At 44.7% G+C, this 24,197-nt stretch overlaps 1 protein-coding gene across 1 annotated transcript; it reads left to right on the top strand.

Annotated features, from left to right (window-relative positions):
• Nucleotides 1-5,555: 5,555 nt before the first annotated feature.
• Nucleotides 5,556-23,915, top strand: npy2rl (neuropeptide Y receptor Y2, like; the record flags this gene model as incomplete). The annotated part of the gene is made up of 5 exons (XM_084552355.1): nucleotides 5,556-5,729; nucleotides 6,699-6,831; nucleotides 17,918-18,083; nucleotides 21,172-21,325; nucleotides 23,304-23,915. The coding sequence occupies 5 exons, from the start codon at nucleotides 5,556-5,558 to the stop codon at nucleotides 23,913-23,915; spliced, it is 1,239 nt and encodes a 412-aa protein (XP_084408481.1).
• Between the last annotated feature and the right edge of the window lie 282 nt (nucleotides 23,916-24,197).

Genomic DNA, 24,197 nt, shown 5'->3' with positions numbered 1-24,197 from the left:
ACACACCTCCAGGCCATGGAAGGACTTTTCAACCACGAAGGAGAGTTCACCTGACCTCCACAATCAACAAACCTAAACCCAGCTGATTAGCTGGACCTCCTGACAACCTCTGGAAACTCCTGCAAGACGGCTGGAGAACCATTCCAGGTGACGACCTTGTGATGCTGACTGTGTAGACGCCGACAGTGTGCAAAGCTGACGTCAAAGAATCTTAAATATGATTATGTCACTTTTTCATTCCATATGTGTTCCTTCAAATTCATATAGAATAAATAATAGTAATAAGGAAATAATATTGGACACAAAGATTTGTCCAAACATTTGACTAGTACCGTATATGGTGTGTTGTGTATTAAAAGAAGGCATATGTATGCAAAGAATCAAAATGATGACAGATAAAATGAAATAAAGAAAGAGAGAGTGCATTCCTAATTTGGCATTTTGTGGACTGTGATGATAGTCTTGAGTGCTTGTCGCCTGTGCTCTGTTTTTTGGAGATGTAAACGTTAAAAAGGCAGCTCGGTGCAGCGCTCTCAGACCCTCGGTGAGGAGAGTTTGTGCTGCAGCGTGGTGAATGTGACTCGGCAGCCACTGATCCTGCCGGCAGAGCGAGAGCAGGAGGGAGCTGAACGGCCTCGGGCGACTTGCTCAGTGAATCAGCTCGCTGGACTGTGTTGGCATGTGTGTGTGTGTGTGTTTATTCCCACTTGAGCTTGTGTGATTGAGCGGTCGCAGTCGTGCTCGGCTTGTTCGCGGGCGCGTTCGTTTCCGCGCCGTGTGTGACTCCTGTTGTGTGTTGAAGCGTCCCCCGAGGCTGTCCGACTGGCCTACATCACGGAGCTGTGAAATGGAGAGGTCACAGCTGTATGTGCACGAGTGTTAGGAAGCCTCGACACAGCTGGTGTGACATCTTCCCACCTGTGAGCGGAACAGTTTACGTGTGACGCACGGACTGGAAGCCGTCTGTCAAGATGGCGTTGGTTCATTTAAATAAAAGATGATGACAGGGAGCTAAAAGTAGCTCATCAATAGTTCAAAATGAATCAATGTACATGTGTAGCAGTGTTCAAGTTACAAACGGAACATTCAATAATAGCAACACATGTAGAGATTTTTATTTTGAAGTGGAGATTTCCTATTTTTTTCATTTAGATGGACTTTAGGGAAAGTGACTTTTACTTTCCACTCAATTTCTTCATGAGATTTTGTCAAGTTATGGACACACCAAGCCAACATCAAAGAACCACCAGCCATCACATCTTCATTTTCTTCATTGCAGTATATCAAGTTCCAAGTCTTTGAAAGGCTTTCTTAAAGAAACAGAAATCATCAGAAATGTGTAGATGCTTCATTTTAAAGCCTGTTGATTAATTAAAGCTTTGAAATTCCATAGCAGGAGGATGGGTTTTCTTACCAACTTGTAAATGACCATCGGATGGATCAGAAGGAAATTTGCTGTATCTGTTTGTGGTTGTCAGAGAGTTGAAACCTGCTGACTATCACGTTTCCCTTAGCCACCACTGTGAGGTTGATGTTATTTGGTTTTGTCAACTTAAGGTCGCAAACTGACATCAAAGAACTACCAGCAAGCACGTCTACTGTGTCTGGAGCAAAATGTTGCACTTGGTCGAAGTCTGTATTAATCATTTAAAAGGGGAAATAGGAAGAGCTACGATTAGCTGGGAGGCTAGGAAGCTAGGAAGAGCTATCTTTAGCCACGAGGCTAGGAAGCTGGGAAGAGCTATTATTAGCTGGGAGGCTAGGAAGCTAGGGAGCAACGTGCTAAATCAATGGCAATAGTCCAACTGGTGGCAACAGTGAGGGAAACACCACAAAAACGATAATGCTCAACGACCGACTGTTGGCTTGGTGTGTCACGGCATTAAGAGAATGCAAAGTTAGCATGACCATATATGGACAAATTCATGGGAAATACTAGCCTGAAATTATTCAGGCTAATTATTTGTGGTGGAAAGTTTTTCTGGAGTCTCTCCACTGGGAGCTGATTATGCTCTAGCAAAGATCTACCAAGCTAGTCAGATCGTTTGGGGGTGGGGCTTAATATGGAGATGGGAAGAAGAGTGGTCATAGACGTCATCTGAGTACTGTGGAGTTAGTTTACAACTAAATGTCTCGGATAGGTTGGAAGACCATCCAGCTGATGCAGAGGTATTTTCTTTCTCTGTATCAGTTGAAACATGCCTCATAATGAATCCAGATGTTACGAGACTCAGGTTCTGATATGAATTAAATTTGACTACACTTGGCTATTTGCTTTCTGCTTTAAATACGACTTTAAGTTACTGTTTTGAGATGATTTATTTCACTTCATAAACCTATAATCTAAAAGTGTCATGTAGTGTCTCTGTTCATGGTATTCTGAAGGCACATGGAGCATTTATTTATGTTTCTATTCGGGGAAACCTATTTTATAAGACGAGACATAAAACCACACAGCATATTAAAATTCAACATGAGAGACAACAAACACAGTGGCCTCTCAAGAAAAACGACCGCACGCCCCCTTCACCTCATTCTTTATGATGCCCTTTAATTCATCAACATCTTTATTTTTAGATCTTTCTGCAGATTATTCCATATCAAGGTGCATAACAGAAAAAGGCTTTTTCCCCCTCGTGATACATCAAAAAGCAATCACTTGGAGGCATGTAGCTTGTTAAGGCGGTGAAGGGTTTAGAGCTAAGCTGGAGCTTTACCCAGTATAGCAGAGTCCAAGCCGCCAAATCATAAAGAATGCAGGTGATAAGTAAAGGGCTTTGCATTAGTGATGAAATGTAAGGGCATGCATATGCAATGAGTCGCAGTGATCAATTACAGGCAGTAAAGTGGCTTCTGTGAATATAAAAGACATAAAAAAGATTTGTTTCTCTGCAATTAGACGTTTTGTTCGTGCCTTGCAGAAATGGTCGCAAGTATCATCCGCTAGACAACAGAAGACACATTTAGCCCATTGAAACGTGTTTAAAAGCATCCTTGAAAGCATCTTTTTCTAGTTTAAAAATTTTGCAATTGTCTAATACCTACAACCATCAACATGTTCATTTAGACGATTTTTTTGCAGTACCAAAGGTGGCCACTAGGGAGAATCCTTCGCTATGGCTGCGTCTGAATCATGATATCTATTATCAAGTTTCTTTTATGCCTCAGGACATTGTGAGTTGGAAAGTTGAAGGGTTTCCGTTGTGATTAGAAAGTGACTGAACTGCATCAGACTACATAACGGAAAGTGTCCCCTCCCCGTAAGCCGTCAACTAAACAGCTGGTCCCCACAATCATCAAAAACCAAAATGTGGTTTCACATTTTTGTATTATTTTTAGTTTGTTTTGCTTTTCAACTTTGTGTTCAAACAGATTTAAATTGTCCAGGATTAGTTGTGGCATGAGGTGCTAAAACGTTACTCGACCTCATACTTTCATCCCACCCACGTGATCTGAATCACCACATGCTCAACATTTAATTTTATTTTCTTTATGAATATTAGCCGCCTGAGGGTGTGAGGCTACTGGGAGCTGCCCAGTCCAACCACCATCTGCTGCTCTGCTTGACTCGGACTCCAGGACTCACTGTGTTGCCTCAGGGCACCTTGACAACACAGCTTTGTTTGGAGAGGCTTGATGCAGAAATCTGATTGTTTGCATGGCTACACTGGAAATAAACACAATGAAAAATGGGATGCGCAATATCAGACTATCAATTTAAAAGTGTACAGTTCATTCTACTGCAGCGGAAGTTTATTCAAGCTGTAGGTGGCCAGCTGCTGGTAATATTCATTAGCAATAATCGCACATGTTGCTACTCAGCTGTAGTTAATCAACATAGTAATTCGTCCACAGATTAATAGTGTTTTAAAATGCCACCATTCAGCATACTGCGGTTGTGAGGTCCTGTTGGTTGTTAAGCTAATGCTGAAGCTAAGCATTAGCAGTATCATAACATCAGGTCATCAGCGATATTTGTTGTTTTTAGCTAACCACTTGCCACTGTTTGCTAACCATTTAAAACATAAATTTAATAAAAGTAAATGCCAGATATTTTCCTCTGGAGCTGGTGGAGACCATAACAGATCTAAAGTAAAGTGGATATTGGGTTCTCCTGTATGCGTAATTTATATGCCTCTATAATTAGCCGCAATTGTTCCCCTGTTAGCATTTTTTAGATGACATTTACCCACCTTTACCTATTTTTAATGTCATGACGACAGTAACAGAATCTGAGTATTTCCACTTGACCTTAACTGGTCCAATGGCCAAATTTATACTTAGATATTGTTGTTTCATTGACCTAAAACAAAGGTTTTTCTAACTCTTTGACAAACTCTTTAGCTGTGAGACCAGGGATTAGTTTTTATAAAGTGATTTCCCGCGGTCTGTGATTTGCCAGGTCATCCAGCGTTATCTGGTGTGTTTGCATGCGCTGCAGATTATCTGATCTCATCTCATTTGTACTCCATGTCACTTTCCAGGTTAAGCAAGGAAAGGAAAATGAAAACAGGGAGATTTCTGAAAGAGACTGATTATATTTTAGAGGTTACGTGCAAACAAAGTAAAGACTCGTTGAAGCCTGAGAAGTTTAAATTGAAATGACCAAAGTTATTTTGTCCTTTTTGGAGCCGTGGTTTATAACGGACAAAGACTGGAGTTAAAGTCAATCTTTAGACTAATGAGCCTGACGTAATGTGATTTTCCTGCTTTAACCTCATTAGGAATCTGTTGTGTGTGAATGAAAACAAAGTCCCAGGTTTATTTAAATGATTTATTTTTCCAATTACTGACAAAATTATTCTCTATCACAGCAAAGCTTTATTGGGCTCCCCTTGGACACGGTTCGTATGGAGTTCATAGAATAAATTTGCTAATTTTTATCAGTGGGTTATAGCTGATGTTGAGTCAGCTATTACAAATATTCAGCCATTACTTTTAGCATAATTAAATTACATATTGTTGAAATTTCCTTATTAATATTTTTAAAATGACACAGTTTAATAACTTTTAGATAATAATAATTAATCAATAATTACTTTCAGAATAGTGGTAAATCTAGCTATGTTTAATATTTAGCTAACCGTTTCAAAATTTTGCCGTGAGCTTTATATTCTCACTTTTATTACTTTTAGATAACAATAACTATTCATCTTTGTTGAGCTATATATTACTTTGGGGTAATTATATGTTATGTTTAGCTATTTGTCACGGTTTGCTAACCATTTAAGTCCATACATTTTATGATAAGAATATTTATCAGATTCAGTTAGCATTTAGCTAATGAGTAACACATAAGTTTTTTTTTCCTGGAGCTGATGGAGACCAAAATAGAGCTAAAAGGAATGCAGATATTTGGATATTAATGTTGCTGCTGTATATATAATTCATGTTGTTCCCTCTGCAACTGATATGCCTCTGTACTTAGCCGCCACTTTTCCCACGTTAGCATACGTTATCTAATATTTACTCGTCTGTTTCTCTGCCGTCCCACAGGCGGTGTGACTGTGAGTGTCTGTGACATGGCGCTGCCGGCTGGACACATGTGATCGGACATGGAGGACTTCAGCGCAGTCAACGCCACTCAGGACGAGCTCGGCCTCCTGCCCCTGCCCGACGATGACGCCAGCAGCATAAACGGTGGTGCCCCCAGGCCCCCGGTCCTGCCCACGGGCTTGTTGGAGGGAGTTAATTTTCCGGAGGACCCCATTAGGCTGCCGAGCGTACAGGTACAGGTCTCCGGTCCCCGTTCATTTTTAAAGCCGTCCTCAGTTATGATTGATTAATGATGAGTGAGCCTTGTGTTAGCAGGGAAGTGTAATGTAGTCATTTTAACATTTTAACATAATGGTGCTCTCTCCTTTTCACCTGTTAAAGCCAATTATTCTCTCCCTGAACATAATTTATCCACTGCTGCAGCAGAAATAAAGGACTAAACATTTGACTACTAAAAATATCTTATTAATGCTGATGGATTATTTTGCTCTATAATGTCATGATTTCGTTGTACTACGCTATGCTGGTGCTTTTTCAATCCCTAAAAAACATCGACTAGTGAACATGCCGTGGTGTCTTGTTTTATCCAAACAAGTTACAAATGAGACACGTAACGTTCACGTGAAGGTGCGGTTGAAAGTGTTAAAACTGTGACATAACAAGTTGCTCTGCAAACCCACGACCAAACGTACCCCAACGTCTTCAAACAAAAATATTTCCCACAACAACATTGAGGACTCAGGAAGGACCAGTTCTGTACAACACTTCGTAGCTCTTCCTAGCTTCCTAGCCCTCTAGCCTCTTAGCTAATAGCAGTTCCCTCTAGTACCCTAGCCTCGCAGGTAAATGTAGCTCCTCTTAGCGTCCTAGCCTCCCTGCTAACAGTAGCTCTTCCTAGCTTCATGCCTCCCATCTAACAGTAGGTCCTCATAGCATCCTAGCCTACCTGCTAACAGCAGCTCTTTCTAGCTTCATGACTCCCATCTAACAGTAGGTCCTCATAACATCCTAGCCACCCAGCTAATAGATTCCCGTTTCCTCTTTTGAATGATGAATCCAGACTACTACCACCTGCTAGTATGAAGAGTTATTTCCTCTCAGGTGTTGAACATAAACGCCCGGCACTTCCTCCACCAACAGTTTTAAGGGCGCTCATCGGCGACCGACAGATGTTTACTGTTGTTTGTTTGTTTTGTTTACAGGTGGTGTTGATCCTGGCCTACAGCACCATCATCGTGCTGGGGGTTCTGGGTAACTCTCTGGTCATCTACGTCATCTACCGCTTCAAGACGCTGCGCACCGTCACCAACTTCTTCATCGCTAATCTGGCCGTCGGTACGTTCACACGCCGAGTGTCCACGTCGTTTCAGCTGAGCCTTGCCCTGATGTTACGTTCACATCCGTGGTATTTCTGTAAAGTCTGGGTCCAGTTCTAGTCAAGGGGTTGCAGAGTTTTCTACTATCTAATGTACAAGATTAGAAACGTGTCATTCACAGATGAAACACCTCTGAGGTGTAGAGTGAAGTCTTTAGAAAGTTATTAATATTTAATCAGACGTGATAGAAATCCTGTTTCACTCTGATCCGCTGGAGTCCACACTCCGGCCAAACGACCAAACTCTTTCGATGTGAATCTTCACATCATGCGATTAAAACAGAAATGAACAGATTTCCAAAAAATATAGAAAGCTGTGCATGTAGAGCAGAGAACGGCTGCGTAGTCTAATTTATAAAACCATCTTTTCCCTACATCACATTTAAGAAAAACAACTAACAATTGTGCTGTGGTCCAATAAGAAATAAGTCTAGCTTCTCCTGAACGTCCGACTAATGTGAGACACCACACACAGCTGTCTGAAAACTGCTGATGGACACTTGAGTCATCATGGCCGACGGCAACACACACACAACGGCCAAGTTTTGGGGATTTTACAGAGTCACTGTGCCCGTCATAAAGTCATTAGATTATGTGATCAACAGTTTTGACACATTTTCATGACATTTCCAACTTCATCAGCCAGACATGGTATCTTGCATCTGGATCTGGAAGTATTTCCATAAAAGTTTGTAATCTGAATGAACGGAAGCCCCCAAAACATTCCTCGAAGGTTTGTCACCAACACTAGCAAGGGAGGGAGCACCCAAATGCAAGACGCTCAGTCAAGACAGGCAAGCTGAGCAATTCAAAGTGGAATCTATTGAAAACAGGAAGAAAAAGCGATGCAAGATAGGCAGGGTAATCCAAAAACACAACTACAAAGCCAGGTGAGGACCAAAAACCAGGACGAGAACATGAGGAAACATCAGACGACATGACAGGGGATAAAGACAAAGGCAGGGCTAGGTGTATATATACATGGAGGAGTTAACGAGACACAGGTGAGATTAATGAGGGCGGAGACACCAACCGATCCAACCAATCAAAGCGGACCAAACACAGGAAGTAAAACAAGACAAGAAACACCAATGAAGAACTTTACAAAATAAAACCAGGAAACACAAAGAAAACACAAACAGGGTCACAGGAAACACTCAAAATTCAAGAACCATGACAAGGTTCTGAAGCGCAGTGCGGCATCGCCGGCCGTTTCCATCTTGGCTAACTCTAGCTAGCTCCCAGGTAATTCAGAAATAGCTTTCAGGTCACGCTCACATTGGGTTTTAAAATCTTGAAGGAGAATCTGGCTACAAAATACTACTGGTTCCACTACTACTTTGAACATTTTATTTAGCCTGGACATCATCGCGTCGCTACCAGTGTGCACATTATACAATCCATAAAAATCTAAACTGGCATATCGGCAATGCCACCTCGCTACCAGCTAATTCAGAAATAGTCAGAGCGGTGTGGTGTGAGTTGAGCCGAGGCTAAAGACAGCTAGCCACCTGCGAGGACACCCACCTGCCAAACAAAGTAGCCACGCCCCTTAATTCTACGTAACTAATTGAAACTGTTTGATGCGGAGACCACAACTGCTGTTATTATACCAGGCTGTAAACATGTTGATTTCTGTTGTTTAGTTGGACATTTTAACGTGGAGGACTGTTTTGATTGACTCATATGTGTTGGACCCTCGAGTGGCCATTTGAGGAACTGCAGTTTTTGGCTTGTAACTCAGACTCACGTTGGGTTTTTACCTCTTGAAGGAGAATCTGGCTACGAAATACTACTGACTCCAATATGGGAGGAAATGTACACACAATTCAACCTTTGGGCATTTTATTTAGCCTGGACATCATCATATTCTATTATTGTGCACATTATAGAATCAATACGAATCTTAATTTTGGCTAATTTTGTTTTGGATATTGATAAATAGTCTCATGAGTATTTGATGACCGTGTTTCCCGAAGGTTTTGAAGCTCAGTGTGGCATCTCTGGCCGCCTCCATCTTGGATAACTCCATCTAGCTCCCAGCTAATTCAGAAATAGTCAGACCCACCTGTCAAACAAAGTAGCCACGCCCCTTAATTCTACATAACTTGAAGCCTTGATATTATTAAAACAGTTGAGTTGAATAAATTTGATGTAGAGACCGAAACTGTTTTTGTATGAGGCTGTAAACAAGTTGATTTCTGCTGTAGAGTTGGTCTACGGTGACTGACTCACTGTTGGACCCAGACTCTAGTGGAGATTAGAGGAACTGCAGTTTCTGGCCTTTGAAGGAGTATGGTACGAGTCTGTTCTCTCAACACCCCGTCAGGGTTCTGAACACCCAGTAAACGGCAGCAGGAGCCGAGGCCGGCGCTCTAATGGATCATCTGCTGCGACACACGGCGGGCTGTTCTCACCTCGGCTTTATTTATTTCTAATGAGACTAGAAGTGTGAGCGGGCGAGATTCAACCCCCCCCCCCCCCCCTCCCCGCTCCCCAACTCCCGCCCGCCTGCGAAGCGACACATGATGCTCACTTGTGAAATCTCCTCTGTGGGGCATGATGAAGCACACCTTGTTTTAGCGACGACGCTGTGGGCGTTTGGAACGAGAAGACTGATTCACCACCAAGAAAAAAAATAATAAAACTATTTAAATGTGAGTTTTAGTTCCTTAAATGCCATGAACTGGGAAATCAAGCTGTTTTAATTTGAACAACAAGCGTGTGAGGCGAGGCGGCAGAGCAGCACAATGAAGCCGTGTAAACTCATTCTAATTATCGTTTGAATGATGGTGGAGGCTAATAAAGCAGAGTTAATAAGCGCCACGTCAGCGCTCGGTTTAATGGATACAACAAACAATGAGGAGCAACGGAGTGTGAGCGCCAGCGCGAGTGCGGCGTGGGAGCGGAGAACGCAAGAAAACGTCTCGTTCAGAACAAACTCTTCAGGGAGGATCAGGGCTGAGAGGGTGAACCGTGAAGGCGTCAGCACCACGGAGAGCGGCCGGCTGAGGCTGAGTTCAGGACCACGGACAGAGACCAGGAGGCTGCTGTTTGGTGGAGGAAGGAATAAACCGGTCACAACCATCAGAGCAGAAACACCTCCCTGCTCTGAGCTCCTATCAGGGGTCAGGGGTCAGAGGTCAGAGATCAGAGTTCAGAGGTCAGGGGTCAGCACAGACACCCTGACTTCCTGTTCTGACTCCTCTCTCTCAGAACCAGCATCAGCTTCTTCAGCAGAACCACACGAGTAAGACTCTGGTTCTTCTCCTTCCTTGGAACACTTCTCACCTCCTCCACCTCTTCCTCTTCCTTTTCTTCTTCTTCCACCTCCTCCTCCTCCTCCTCCTCCTCCTCGTCTTCTCCCTCTACTTCTGACTCCTCTTCCTCTTCTGCTTCCTCCTTATCATATTCCTCCCACTCCTCCTCTTCTCTCTGCTCTTCCTCCTCCTCTCCTTTATCTTCCCGCTCTTATTCCTCCTCCCCTGTTTCCTCTTCCTCCTCTTCTTCCTCTACCTCCTTTTAATCTTCTTCCTCCTCATTATCATATTCCTCCTCCTCCTCCTCTTCTTTACCTTCCTACTCTTCTTCCTCCTCTTCCCTTTCCTCTTCCTCCCCCTCCTCCTTCCCCCCGCGTCCTCTTCCTCGTCTTCTCCCTCGACCTCCTGCTCCTCTTCCTCTTCTTTCTCCTCCTTATCATATTCCTCTTCCTCCTTCCTCCTTCCTCCTCTCCTTTATCTTCCTGCTCTTATTCCTCCTCCCACATTTCCTCTTCCTCCTCTTCCTCATCCTCTTTATCTTCCTGCTCTTTTGCTTCCACCTCCTCGTCTTCTCCCTCAACGTCCGGCTCCTCTTCCTCTTCTTCCTCCTCCTTATCACATTCTTCCTGCTCCTCCTGTTCTCTCTGCTCTTCCTCCTCTTCTTCCTCTACCTCCTGCTCCTCTTAATCTTCTTCCTCCTCTTCATTTTCCTCTTCCTCCACCTCCTCCTCCCCCCGTGTCCTCTTCCTCGTCTTCTCCCTCTACGTCCTGCTCCTCTTCCTCTTCTTCCTCCTCCTTATCGTATTCCTCTTCCTCCTTCCTCCACTTCTTTATCTTCCTGCTCTTATTCCTCCTCAGCCTCTTTCCTCTCCCTCCACCTCCTGCTTCTCCTTCTCCTCCTCCTCTTACCATCCCCATCTTGTTTTATAGAATATTCAAAAAGCTCTCCTAGCCTCATAAATAAATCTAATTTTACTGCACGAAGAAACATAATTAACTAAAAAGATAAAAACCCACTGTAGCCGAGTCATAGATGTTATGAGATTTATGTGGTTGAGGTCTTTATTTTTATTAAACTAGCTGCTGGGTAAAAAAATAAAAAAACTTATACAGGTAGAGAAGAAGAAGAAGAAGAATTTTTTATGCTGTGAAACAGTAAAACACGGAGGCAGAAACCATCCCCTGTAGTTTCATGAAAATCTCTTTAACCGTGACTCAGTGAGCTACATCCCTCCGACTCAAACGTTCCTCCCTCCATGTGTCGCCAGGGACGAGGACGAGGAGGCAACGGAGCAGCGAGAAGAAATCAGTAGATGAAGAGACTTTAGTTTTTAGTTTTACCTGTTTCAGGCTTACAGCTTGAACAGTTCACTGTATGACTTTGTATTTGGACTCAAACACAAGAAGGATTCATTCCAGGAGCTACATTTATGGACAGTTTTAGCTAAATGCTAAAACTGCTAAATGCTAGATGAGACTTGTTTAACTTCATAGTTAGCTTAGTGCCCATGATGGAGGCTGCATCAGTATCAGAGTGATGCTCCTTCATGTGTCGTATTCTTCCACCACATCTTTATACAGTCTATGGTAGCCACAAGGCTTGTAGCACCAGCTAGTTTTGGTAGCTAACGCTAACTGACTGAGATCATCATAACCTTTAGAGGGCGGTGATACGCCCAGTAGAATCAAAACTGCCAAAAAATCCCCCAAAACCCAGAAGAAGAAGAACTACAGATCCTGTATTTTGAATGTTCGATATTCAAACACCATCATCATCAAATAACGTTCTCGTCCCGTCAACATTTCATGGTTTTAACAACAGATAATCAATTTTAACCCTTCAGCGTCCCGGTCGCGGAAAAAACAACAAAAAACGGACGAACATTTTTCACCATCGTCTTCGAAACCACCTCTGGTTAAAACCTGTTAAGGCTCGACTCACGTCAGTGAAGGGTCCTCACAAAGACAGAAACACGTCTGTGTGTGCCGCGCACTCTCATCTTCCCGGACCCCGAGGAGCCACTTGTTCTGAAAGTGTAAAGAAAATTGGATGCAAAGTAAAACCCAACCGCTGGCGATCATTAATAAATACGCCACACACACACTCTCTCTCTCTCTCTCTCTCTCTCTCTCACTGCTCCTGTCTTTATAAAACATGATTAACTTCTGTTTGGTCTTTTGACTTGAACAACTTTTCTCAAATGAAGCCCTGACAGCTGCGGTAGAGTTCGAGGCTGCACCGAGACCGTCGGCGTTCATCGCGGCCCAAACATGAAAGAGTGTTTATGTGATATGAGCCAAGTGAACCGGTTTGTATTTGATTTAAATGAACTTAGTTTGGAGTTTCTTGTTGTTGTTGTCTATCGGAGCGTGAACTTGTTTCTGTGAGATTATTAACTTGTCTTTGCCTTCAGAGTTTTAACAAGTCCCGGGAAAATGAAACCCTGAGAACTTCTCCGACGTCTGTCTAGTTTATGGTGGAGGGGGGTGCCCAGGGTTATCTATGATCCACAGCAGTTTGTTCAGAGTCTCCAGTCTGCAGCCAATCACAGAGCCAGGGCCTTCCTGATTGGTTCATTCAGCTTGTTGGTGTCACTGCCTGTAATGCTGCTCCCCCAGCAGAGAAAATGGAGAAAGATTTCCAGCGTCACGTTGAAGGATCTCAGCTTCTTCAGGAAATAGAGTCTGCTGCACCTCTTCCTCCATCTTCCTGTTCAGTCTGTCGCCATAGCTGATGCCGTAGCCTGACGTCCACCTCCCCAGAAATGTAACTACAGGTCACAAGAACTTTGATTGGTCTGCTTGGTAGTAGCATGTATTTCTGGCTGCTTCTCCATCTCCGCAATTTTCCAATTGATTGTCTTGGATCAATAAAGATGGAACACACGGAGGAAAGGTTAACTGAGGAGGTTTGGAGATCCAAACATTTTAAGACTCGTCTTCGGGCGAAATTTCGGGGACAGTTTCAGTCGCCATTGTTGAAAGTGAAGCAGGAAGTAGAAACAAAAATTAACCCGACTGGCTAAAAAGACACAGCGCCAACTAGTGTTTGGGTGGTGTTGTTACAGAGCGAGACAGACTTACAAACTCGCACCGGCGTAGGCTAGGTATGTAGGCGTCTATGACCCGCTGTACCTTAAATGAGCCTTTCTCCTCCAGCACCTATACATCTCTACCATCTCTTTGGTTTTGTCCACATTAAGCAGCAGGGGACGTCTTCCACTCCTCAAATCTATCCACCACCCCTCTATGCTCCTCCTCCTCCTCCTCTCGTCCACCCCTTAAACACCCTACCACTGCACAACTGCAGAGTCATCGTAGCAAAGACTTAGAAAATGTGATTTAACCCCGGCGTCTTTTCCACCCGTCCTAACGACGGCTCAGTCTCTTGACTTCAGGCCGTCCTGAATTCAGCTGCTGGCATTAACAAAATTCACATCTCTCCGGTAGTTTCCAGCAGGCCTCCACTAAAAATCAATTGTAGGAAAAATTGTGTTTCTGTGGAGACTTCATCTGCTCCTGAGGTTCTCGGAGGAGGAAAAAAAAAAAGACGGCGTGGGAGAAAGGTCAAGACTCCGCCAGCACTTCACCAGGGTCATCCAGAAAACACACCTGATGACCCTGACGAAGTCCACCGGCCCAAACGCGTCGGTCTAATGAAGTTGTTCCACGGACTACAAGGAGCCTTGACCTTTCTGCGAAATCGATTTTAAAGACCCGACCTTTTGGCGTCATCCGGGCTCGAGATCCTCGGGGCTTGAGGTCTACGCCGTCTGCGGGGGGAGTTCATGGTCAGCTGAGCCGATGAAGCTCTGAATACTTTCATCAAATAACCTGGTTTCAGCTGAGGTTTATAGATTTTATGTGCAGGTTTTTAAAACTTACAATAATATGCACTAAGCTAATTCTCCAACGGGTGCAGGTGAACCACCACAAAAGAACAAAGTCAGAGTCAGGTTTTTATTTTTTAAATGCACAAAGCAAGGAAACAGCAAACGAGTCGGAAAACAAACTGTTGAGACCGGTTCGTCCAGAGTATCCCGAAGCAGGGATACTCTGGACTTCCGAAGGTCAACTTTCCTCACAGTGGAAATAAAAGACACGAGATTAAACTCAGCGTCTTCCTCCCTCGCTGTTACATAAACCCCAGGACGGAAACCGCGGCCTCCACAAGGGAGTCACGTCCCCGTCCGTCGGGGCGCGGGCGCATCACTCGCGCCTCTTCCCGTCGTCCTGCGTCGGCACTTTTCTGGGCCCGCGTCGTCTGAAGAAGGCGCGGCACGGCGCTCAGCGGTGGCGGCGGCGCTCGGCCTTTTCTAGCTGATACTGTAACAGACGTCCATTCTGTCCTTTCTAATCCGCCGCTTCTCGCTTTGTGACTAAAGGAGAGCGGCTGTCAATCACCCACGGGGCCCGGGGCCTTTTCTTAGAATATCATGGTTTATAAAAATATCCCCAACTTGAGCCAGAGGCACGAGGAGGAGGAGGAGGAGGAGGAGGAGCTCTACATCCTTTAAAGATTTGTTACATAAAGGTTTTCTCTTTGATTTGTTCTGTTTGCTTGAAACTAGTCAGAACTAAATGATGAAACCCAAGAGCTTCCACCCAAAAGAAATTGTTTTTGCACCGTTTATTTGTGACGACATGAACGTATTTCTTCTTCTTTTTGTTCCTCTAAACGTCTCTGCCTCTCTATCGTTTTGAATCCTAAATTTTCTGTGGCTGTTTTGTCTTCGTGTCTCCTCTATCTCTCTCTCTCTTCTCTCTTCGTCTCTTTCCCTGCTGTTCCTCTATCAGTTCGTCTTTGCCCGGCAGCGGCACAGGAAGCAGACGGCTAAAATTTGAAAGGGAGGGGTGGGACGGGGAGGGGGAGGGGGGGTTGACACGAGGCTTGACGAGACCCAGCTTTTATTTATTTCTTGTGTAGTTTTTTTTTTTCTTTTTTTTTTGCCTAACATGTTCTGGCACGGTGCCCTTATCACAAACTGAATCATCCAAAGCTGACGAGGTGGGGGTTGGGAGGTTGGGGGGTTAGGGGTTGGGTGGGGGGATGGTGGGCTCTCCCGTGCCCGACAAACTGGTTTTGATTAAAACTGCTGCTGCTGTTAACATCAAATTGATCCCAATTGATGAGGACAGCCGCGGGGTAGTAGTAGATAGTAGAACATCTTTTAAGGCACGGGTGTCAAACATAAGGCTTGGGGACCAAATGTGGGCCAGTGTGGCTGGTGTGGATGCAATTTTTCAATAAACGTAACTGCAATTCCTAATTTGTCCACTTGGGGTCGAACTGTCGAACACTGAGACCCAGAGCTACTGTATGTGCAGAAATCGTACTTATTTGTCTTAAGAAATTTCAGGTTGCTCATTAAATGTTTCGTATTTTTAAACATTGTTGTAACTTATAGATTATTACATTACTGGAATCAGACCAACGACCAGAAGCTCACGACTCCCCTGACTCCTTCAGACGTAACCGACCTGATGTAGTTTGACGCTCGGTGGCAGATGTCGAGGTGTGGCTTTGTCTGACGCTGATCAATCACGTGACCCGCCGTCTGTCGGTCTGTGGCTCCCCGGGCAGATGGTGCCCCCCCCGCACTTCACTCGTATTTGCACCAGTTGCTCGAGTCCTCAGACGACCGAGCCGGTCCTGAACGGCTCAGAGCTGCAGCTGCTTCGTTTGCCCTCAATCCCGACACACGAACACGATCACAGAGGAACATTGCGGATAAAGGAGAGCACAAAAGGAATTAAGAACATTTTGATTGGGGCTGATTTATTTATTTATTTATTTTATTCGACACATAAACTGGACCAAAGGGCAGGTTGTTATGTTTAAGCTGCTTTTTGTTAAAGTTCAGGTATGAGAGGCAAAGATGCAAAATCCCCCAAAAATGGAGGAAGTCTTCGTGACGTCCCCCAGATGTTTCTTGGAAGTTTTGGAGCTCAGTGTGGTGTCTAAGGTCGTCTCCGTCTTGACTTCACCGAAATCCCAGATAATTCACATCTGGTTGAAGAGGTGGAGCGTGAGTGGAGCTGAGGCTAAAGACAAATAGCAACCTAGCAGTGCTTAGATATCAGGGGAGGTCTGATAGATTGGTAGGTTGATGGTCGGGTAGATGGTCTGGTCGTTGGTCTGGTAGATTCATAGGTGGTGTGGTAGATGGTCTGGTAGGTGGTCTGGTAAATGGTAGGTGGTCTGGTGGATGCTCGGGTAGATTGGTAGGTGGTCTGGTAGATGGTCTGGTAGATTGAGAGGTGGTCTGGTGGATGGTTTGGTAGGTGGTCTGGTAGATGGTCTGGTAGATTGAGAGGTGGTCTGGTAGGTGGTTTGGTAGGTGGTCTGGTAGATGGTAGGTGGTCTGGTGGATGGTCGGGTAGATTGAGAGGTGGTCTGGTAGGTGGTCTGGTGGATGGTCGGGTTGATGGTCTGGTCGTTGGTCTGGTAGATTCATAGGTGGTCTGGTAGATGGTCTGGTTGTTGGTCTGGTAGATTCGTAGGTGGTCTGGTAGACTGTCTGGTACATTGGTAGATGATCAAAGTTATTGTATTGTAGCTATAAAAAGTATTTTTTTCCCAAAACTTCTGTTTTCTGTTTTGTTCAGGTTTCAAGGACGCTCTCTGTCCTCCGAGAGAATTGACAGTCGACCGCTCACAAGCTTTTATCGATCAGTTGTTGTTCAGACATCAGACGATGAGACATCCTTGAGCGCACCAACAGAGAAAAAATAAAGGAAAAGCTGGAAAATATAAAAGCTGGAAAATAACCAGCAGAGACAGATAATTAAAGGACTTAAACATTCAGATGACGTCTATGACTACTCATCTGTCCATCACCTCTTTAAGCCACGCCCCCAAATGATCTGATTGGACCGGCAGATGTTTGCTGGAGACTCCAGACCAGCTTTCCTCCACAGTCAGTCCATCTGAAGGTATCAGGTCGACTCGTGTGCAGGGATGTCGTCATGTTAAATTACCACCAGATTAATGCGACGAGGAGCATGACTGAAATATCTCTGCAGACGAGATGCAGGGTGACAGATCGTTTATCGCATTTGTCTCGTGGCAGCATGTGCAGATCACTGAAGATTGTGAATTTTAATGATGTGGAAAATGTTTTTGGTTTACTCTGTAGAGGAGTCTAATCGGTTCAGACGAGCAGGTGGCGGTGGCTTACGCCTCCTCCTTCACTTTGTTTCTTCCCGCTCGTTGCCGGGGGGGAGGCGGCGTGAAAGTGACTTCCCCTGAACATGAGGAAAACAGCTGAGATAGTCACCTCCCAATGCCCGTACAGTTATCAGCGATGGAGGGGAAGATACTGCAGAGGGTGATGAGGAGATGTTAAGCTGCAGATTTAGAGAAAATCAGCCCACAATAAGTTTCCAATAAGAGACTCTGTGAAAGGAGAAAGTCGTATGATTCTTCATATGTTTAAATAATTAATATAAAACACAACAGAGAAAGAAAAAGAGCTGCTGTCCAGAAACGATCAAGATCTCTAATATTGACAAAATACTGAAGAAGGTTGTTGGAGTTGAAGCTAGCTAGCGGCTAAATCACAGGACCTCCGTGTTATCAGAAAGAGGGTGGGTAATATGGGGTGTCATTTTTACTTTGCAAATTACGGACATGGATGATTCGCACGGGAGTGTGGTTCAAATGGTTCAAAATCAGCAAGCATTTAACTTTGGGAACACCTTGGAAAAGGCGTTTTAGGAAAACCTGCTAACTAACTGTGAACGCGATTAAACGGAGGAACTCCTGTCGCCTTCTGTCTTCCAGCCGACCTCCTGGTCAACACGCTGTGCCTCCCCTTCACCCTCGTCTACACGCTGCAGGGGGAGTGGAAGTTCGGCAGCACCCTCTGCTTCCTGCTGCCCTACGCCCAGGGCCTCGCCGTGCACGTCTCCACGGTGACGCTCAACGTCATCGCCCTGGACCGCCACAGGTGAGAGGGCGTCCTTGGTTCTACCCGCCTCCGAAATCAAAGGTCAGCAGGGTATCACACTGTCCTTAGCTGCCACTTTGGTTCCAGTATAAAAAAAAAAAAAACACATATCAGCAATTTTAAGACGGACTGGGATGAAATTTGGTCCAGATTCCCTTCAGGATCAGGGATGAATTCTAAGAAGTTTGATAATCCTCTTTTTTTTTTTTTTTTGTCATCTAGCACCAGCATCAGGTTGAACCAATAATTGTGTATTTGACCATATATCTGCAAAATTAATGACCTCATCCATCAGCCTTAGCTGCACTCTGGGTTTCATCCCAGTTCGATTCATGCTCTAAAAAACCCAGGCAAAAACAGAGCAATGGAGATTAAGCTGTTCCATTTAGTGAGGAAGGTACAAGCAACCCTTTCACCAACACATGGCTCAATAAAGGAGAGTCCAGCGGTCCACCTACACCTGAAGGACAAAAGGACACTCTTTAGAGGACAACAGTGTCCACATATTAGCCAGAGAAGACAGATGCTTTGAAAGAGGAGTAAAGTTAAAATTGGGAAACCCCTCTCTGGCCTTTAATAGTATAGTTCACTACCATTTCCTCCATCTACAGATAAGTGTCTGGTCATTAACAGACTCACCCACCGATGTTCCTATTTAAACCCCCCCCACCAGTCTTTTAGAGCTGAAGACTTGGATGAAATACCTTCTACAAACCCAACAAGTCCAGTTGTCCTTGTCTCAGCTTGTTCATTTGAACATACCGTGACCTGGACGACTGAGAACCTTCACATCTGTTCTTTTTTTTTTTACTTTTCACATCATCTCCAATGCTTCATTTTTAGTTTCCAAGCCCATGAGGAGCCCTGTGTTGAAAAATGTGTTTTTCCTGTGATGGCATTTCAATCCACTCCTGTTTTTCTACTTTAACAGCCACTTCTGCTCAGGTGTTGAACGCCCTCTTAGCTGCCTTCACCTCTAGTGCATTACAGTTTGCAAAGGTGATGAGAAATAAACCAATATCACATGAAATGCACTAAAATCACTGTGTTTTAGTCAAAACCTTCCGTCCGCCTCGTTCTTGCCGCCAGATGTTTTCACCGGGGGGTGAAGCCTCCACCTGCTCGCTCTGCACCGGCGGCCTCTAAATGACAGAAATGTAAAATATAAAAAGCCTTTTCCATCTTAATGCACCTGCTCTCCCGACGGAAAAGAGGATTACAGCCGAGATTCACTCGCAAATGGAGCCACTCTCGCTTCGCTCGGCCGCAGTTTCAGTGTAGGTGTTGAGAGCGGCGGGGCTCTGAGGTTTGTTTTATGTTATTTGAACATGAACATTTGACTATTTTATTTATTTATTTTTTTTAGAGGTGATGAACCGATGCAAATTAAATCATCAGACCCTAAACACCTCTTCGCTCCCGGAGCTTTCACCGGTGTTCAGCCCGTCTCTACATGAATCCTTCTCCTCTGTGTTTGAGTCTGATCAATAAACTGAGCAAAGAATAGATTTCAAAATCAGAGCGTCTGCAGTCGACTGTTTGACGACGGGAAATATTTAAACAAAAGCTTAAAATGCCGTTAACTTTGGGTCAGCTCATCGACGTAGGACTTTCCTCATCTGGACAGTTTAGCTTTATTAGAAATGTTTTTCCCCGTGATTTTCTTGCATCAATAAAAAACTAATTTCCAAGACCAGGTCTACGTTATCCATCCAGTCCCAGGGTTCGTCAGTGCAACGTTTAGTTTAGGATACAAGTGCACAAAGGACCACTGCGATATCTCTCTGTTGGCAACTGATTCATGGTCTGGCAACGATCTGCAGGGGCCATTAAAATGTCCTGAAATCCGAATTTTCCCCCGAAATTCTGACCAACCACAAAACTGCGTACGAACTTTTTATATTAACTGACGTTAAACACAACATCTGAATCACCCCGAATCAGAATGAAATGACAGCGTGAAAGCACCCCAAGACATAACCATAACCTGAAGCTAACTTGTACGTTGGCCAGGTAGCTACAGCCTTTAAGGGCTTTGACTCACACACCTGCGATATTACTACATAAAAGGAAGTTGTTGGGTTCACAAACTTCAACAGGGAGGCTACGCCGTAACGATTAGTAGCAAGGGAGGGAGGACACGAATGACGTCCATAAAAACTCAAAAACCAGAACTTGAGGCGCTGCAGGGCTGACAAGGTGATCTAAAAGAACCCGGTAAAGACCAAAAACCAAGGACGAACCGCGAGGAAAAATCCAAAGTGGTGACAGGACAGAAATATAACAGACAGCTTGACAGAGAACAAAGAGACAGGCACGGCTATGGTGACACGAGACACAGGTGAGACTAATGAGGGCGGAGCACACAAGGAGAAACCAATCGACCAATCAGAGGAGGGAAACACAGGAAGTAAAGCAAGACAAGAAACACCAAGGAAGAACTTTGCAAAACAAAAACCAGGAAACACTCGAAATTCAAAACCAACACAGCAGAAGTACCTGATTAAAGCTAACTACCTGGCGGCTAACAGCTGGAGTAGGAATCTTGGAAAAATACGAATTAACGAGACCAGATCTTGTTCTTACCTCTTGCACCAGTATTGTGCAGGTGTAGCATGACTGACCTCATCTTTAAACAACTAAAGATGGTTGTTTGCCGTGGTAACAATACATTATTCTCTGAAAATACAGTGGAAGCCAGAGCAAACTCCCAGCTTACACTTGCTTTGCGGTGGAAAATTCTCCTGGAGTCTCTCCGTTGGGAAGTAATTATGCTCCAGAAACGATCTGCCGGATCAATTAAAATGCCCTGAATTCCTGAAATCCAATTACTTATTTATTTTCTGCAAAAGTATAACCAATCACAAGAGATTGCGGTGTTGAGGGCATGCGATAAGTTTGAGCTAGAGCCGATGCAAGATCTAAGAATAATGTATGTCTGACCAAGGTGAACTCTGATACCGTACTATCATTAAATACCTAAATCATTTAACGCAACACTGCAGCAATAACGTATGGATGAGTCCCTGAATCCGAACCGAATCTGAAGTGAGAAGGCGTTCCTGCCGTCTGTTCATGTGTGTTCCAGGTGCATCGTGTACCACCTGGAGACCAGGATGCGTAAGGACGTGTGTTTCGGCGTGATAGCGTTGACCTGGATGCTGAGCGCCGTGCTCGCCAGCCCCCTGGCCATCTTCAGAGAGTACGGCTCCTTCACGCTGGAGCCTGGACACTCCATCCAGGTACATGCTCTGCCCATATATATCACATGTGTATTCACACACACCCTGTAAAGCCACGTCCCCTAATCAGAGTCCCCTCGCTTCCCTCCTCATCCTCCTCTTTGATCTTCCTCCTCTCCATCTCTTTCATCTCCTTGCATCCTCTGCCTCCCTCACTTCTTTCATCACTCGTCTCCTCCTCCTCCTCCTCCTCCGCCTCCTCTTCTTCTCCGGGTAACTCTTGCCTCCGTTCAGCCCCGCTCTCTCTTTCTCCTCTTTTATTTATTTCTACCTAATCTACTCCACATTCTGAAGTCAGCTTTTCTCTTTGTGCCGTCTCGTTCGACATGCTTCCATTATTCTCTCCAGCTACTGGCCCCCTTTCTCTCTTTCATTTTCCATAGTCTCTTTTAACTGACTCTAAATGTGATCTACATCAAACGTAAAGCCAATAAAAGCATTTAGAGTCTAAATTAAATTGAATAAACTAAAATTCTATTAATTGAATTATTAATTCTCACTAAATGAAACCAGTAATTTAACCAAATGACCTAAACTACACTGAAACAAAAAGAATCTAAATGAATTAAAAACATAATAATGATCTAAACCAGGGATGGGCAACTGGCGGACCTCACACGAAGTGGCCTTTAGATTAATTTCTGATAATTATAAAAATGTGTCCTCTGCAACACTGCACTGAATCAGTTTTAATGACACGGTTGGCCACTAGATGGCGCCTCCAATGCAGACGCCGCCTCGTGCACGTTTCCACCGGGTCTTCTTCACCAGCGAAGAAGAGACATTGAGCCGTGGCTAAGAGCGGAGGAGAGAGTAAACTTGATCGAGAAAATTGTATGTGTGTTTCAGGTAAAATGGGAAGAAGATTATCTGTTAGGGCTGCTATCGTAGCGGACCTTAAATCAAAAGTACGCAAACAACAGCGACTTTTTCCCAGTGCCCACTGCTGGTAGTATATATTTATATATATATATATATATATATATATAAATATATATATATATATATATATATATATATCTGTCCGTTGCAGAGATTCACGACATCTCGACAACATGTTCCCTCTAGTTTCATTGCAGCCCTTCTCCGTCGTCAGACTTTTGAAATCCAATCAGCTCTCAGTCCTGACGCTTCCCTCAGAGCCGTAAACGCTAATCTGAGGATTTTACGAGTCGACATCAGATCGTTCAAACTGAGATCGATTTGAATCGGGAGGGAGATGATTTCTTTAGAAGCCGAGCCACTGGAAACATCGAATTAATCTGCTCTAATCTAAACCCATCTAATGCAATCTCCATTAACCTAACCAAGCCAAACGCAAATAAATCGGATAAAACAGAGCTATTGTTTCTTCTTTGTTGGTTTTCTACCCGACCAGAAACTACATATATTTAAGTAAAGAAATCAAAGTCTGTCAATGATGCAGTTTTCTTGAAACTGTCTTGTCTTGGCTGACGTAGCCAGAGTCAGAGTCGGGATAATGGGACGCGTTTCAACTCATAAATTCAATAAAAGTCCTCTGCATTAACTGGATAGTCCTCCAACCAAGACTTTGCTGGATCAGAATCAGTTCCCAATGGAGAGACTCCAGATAAACTTTCCCTGACAGACATGTTGACGGGCAGTAGAACGTTCAGGTCTGGTTTTTCAGGCTAGAACATGTTAAATCTCTAAAGTCATCTTACTTCAGGAGTTACCTGTGAAGGTTGTCAGTCATCCAGGTCATGGTGTGTCCAAAGAAAGGCACTTGTAGAGTTTCTTGAAGATGTAGCTTCTTCAGTTCAAGTGACTGGTGGAGGAGTTGATGTTTAAGTCCTTTAGAACTGAAGAAGCTACGTCTTTAAGATACTCTACAAGTCCAGTTGCCTTTCTTTAACATTTCTGGATCTTTAGGATATTATACTTGTTAGACACTGCTGGGGTGTTCCGTCTATCTATATCAAAAATACTTCCCATCCCTGTCTGTGTTTGGTCTCAGGTGTGCACGGAGAAGTGGCCGGGCAAAAACACTGACGGCACCCTCTACAGCATCTCCATGCTCATCCTGCAGTACTTCCTGCCGCTGTCCATCATCTCCTTCGCCTACGCCCGCATCTGGTCCAAGCTGCGAGGCCACGTCAGCCCGGCGGAGAGCGGCGCCAACAGCAGCAGCGCCGCCAGCTCCGAGCGCCACCGCCGGCGCCGCAAGACCACCAAGATGCTGGTGACCATGGTGGTGGTGTTCGCCGTCAGCTGGCTGCCCTTCCACGCCTTCCAGCTGGCCACGGACATCGACAGCGCGGTGCTGGACATGCGTGACTTCCGCCTGCTCTACACCGTCTTCCACGTGGTCGCCATGTGCTCCACCTTTGCCAACCCGCTGTTGTACGGCTGGATGAACCGCAACTACCGCGCCGCCTTCCTCGCGGTCTTCAAGTGTCGCCGGGGCGGGGAGAAGGGGAGGGGCGGTCGGCTGGACAGCATCCACCCCGTCGGCCGAGGACAAGGAGGCGGAGGTGGAGGTGGAGGAGGAGGAGGTGGCAGAGCGAAGAAGATAGTCCTTGAAACCCAAGATGTGGTGTCTGCACGCCTGAACGCCACCGACGTGTGAGGAGTGGAAATGTGAAGGTGACAGAAGAGAAGAAGAAGAAGAAGAGACAGGAAGGAAAAGGCGATTATTGTCAGGAAATCTTTTGTTTCCCAAAGACAATAGATGCAAGACAAGGAGATAAAGACGTGAGAGAAAATAGAAACGACAGACTGAAGGGGGAGCCGGCGGGAGGGAAGAGGGGGGCGGGGATTAAAGAGTTTTTGGAAGCCTGAAATAGAAGAGGAGGCGGAGACGATCAGGGATTAGAAGAAGAACAGAACGACGAGAGGGGAAGAGGAGGAG

The sequence above is a fragment of the Chelon labrosus genome (genome assembly GCF_963514085.1).
Source record: "Chelon labrosus genome assembly, chromosome: 1".
Lineage (NCBI taxonomy): Eukaryota > Metazoa > Chordata > Actinopteri > Mugiliformes > Mugilidae > Chelon > Chelon labrosus.
This window is presented reverse-complemented; position numbering and strand designations above follow the sequence as displayed.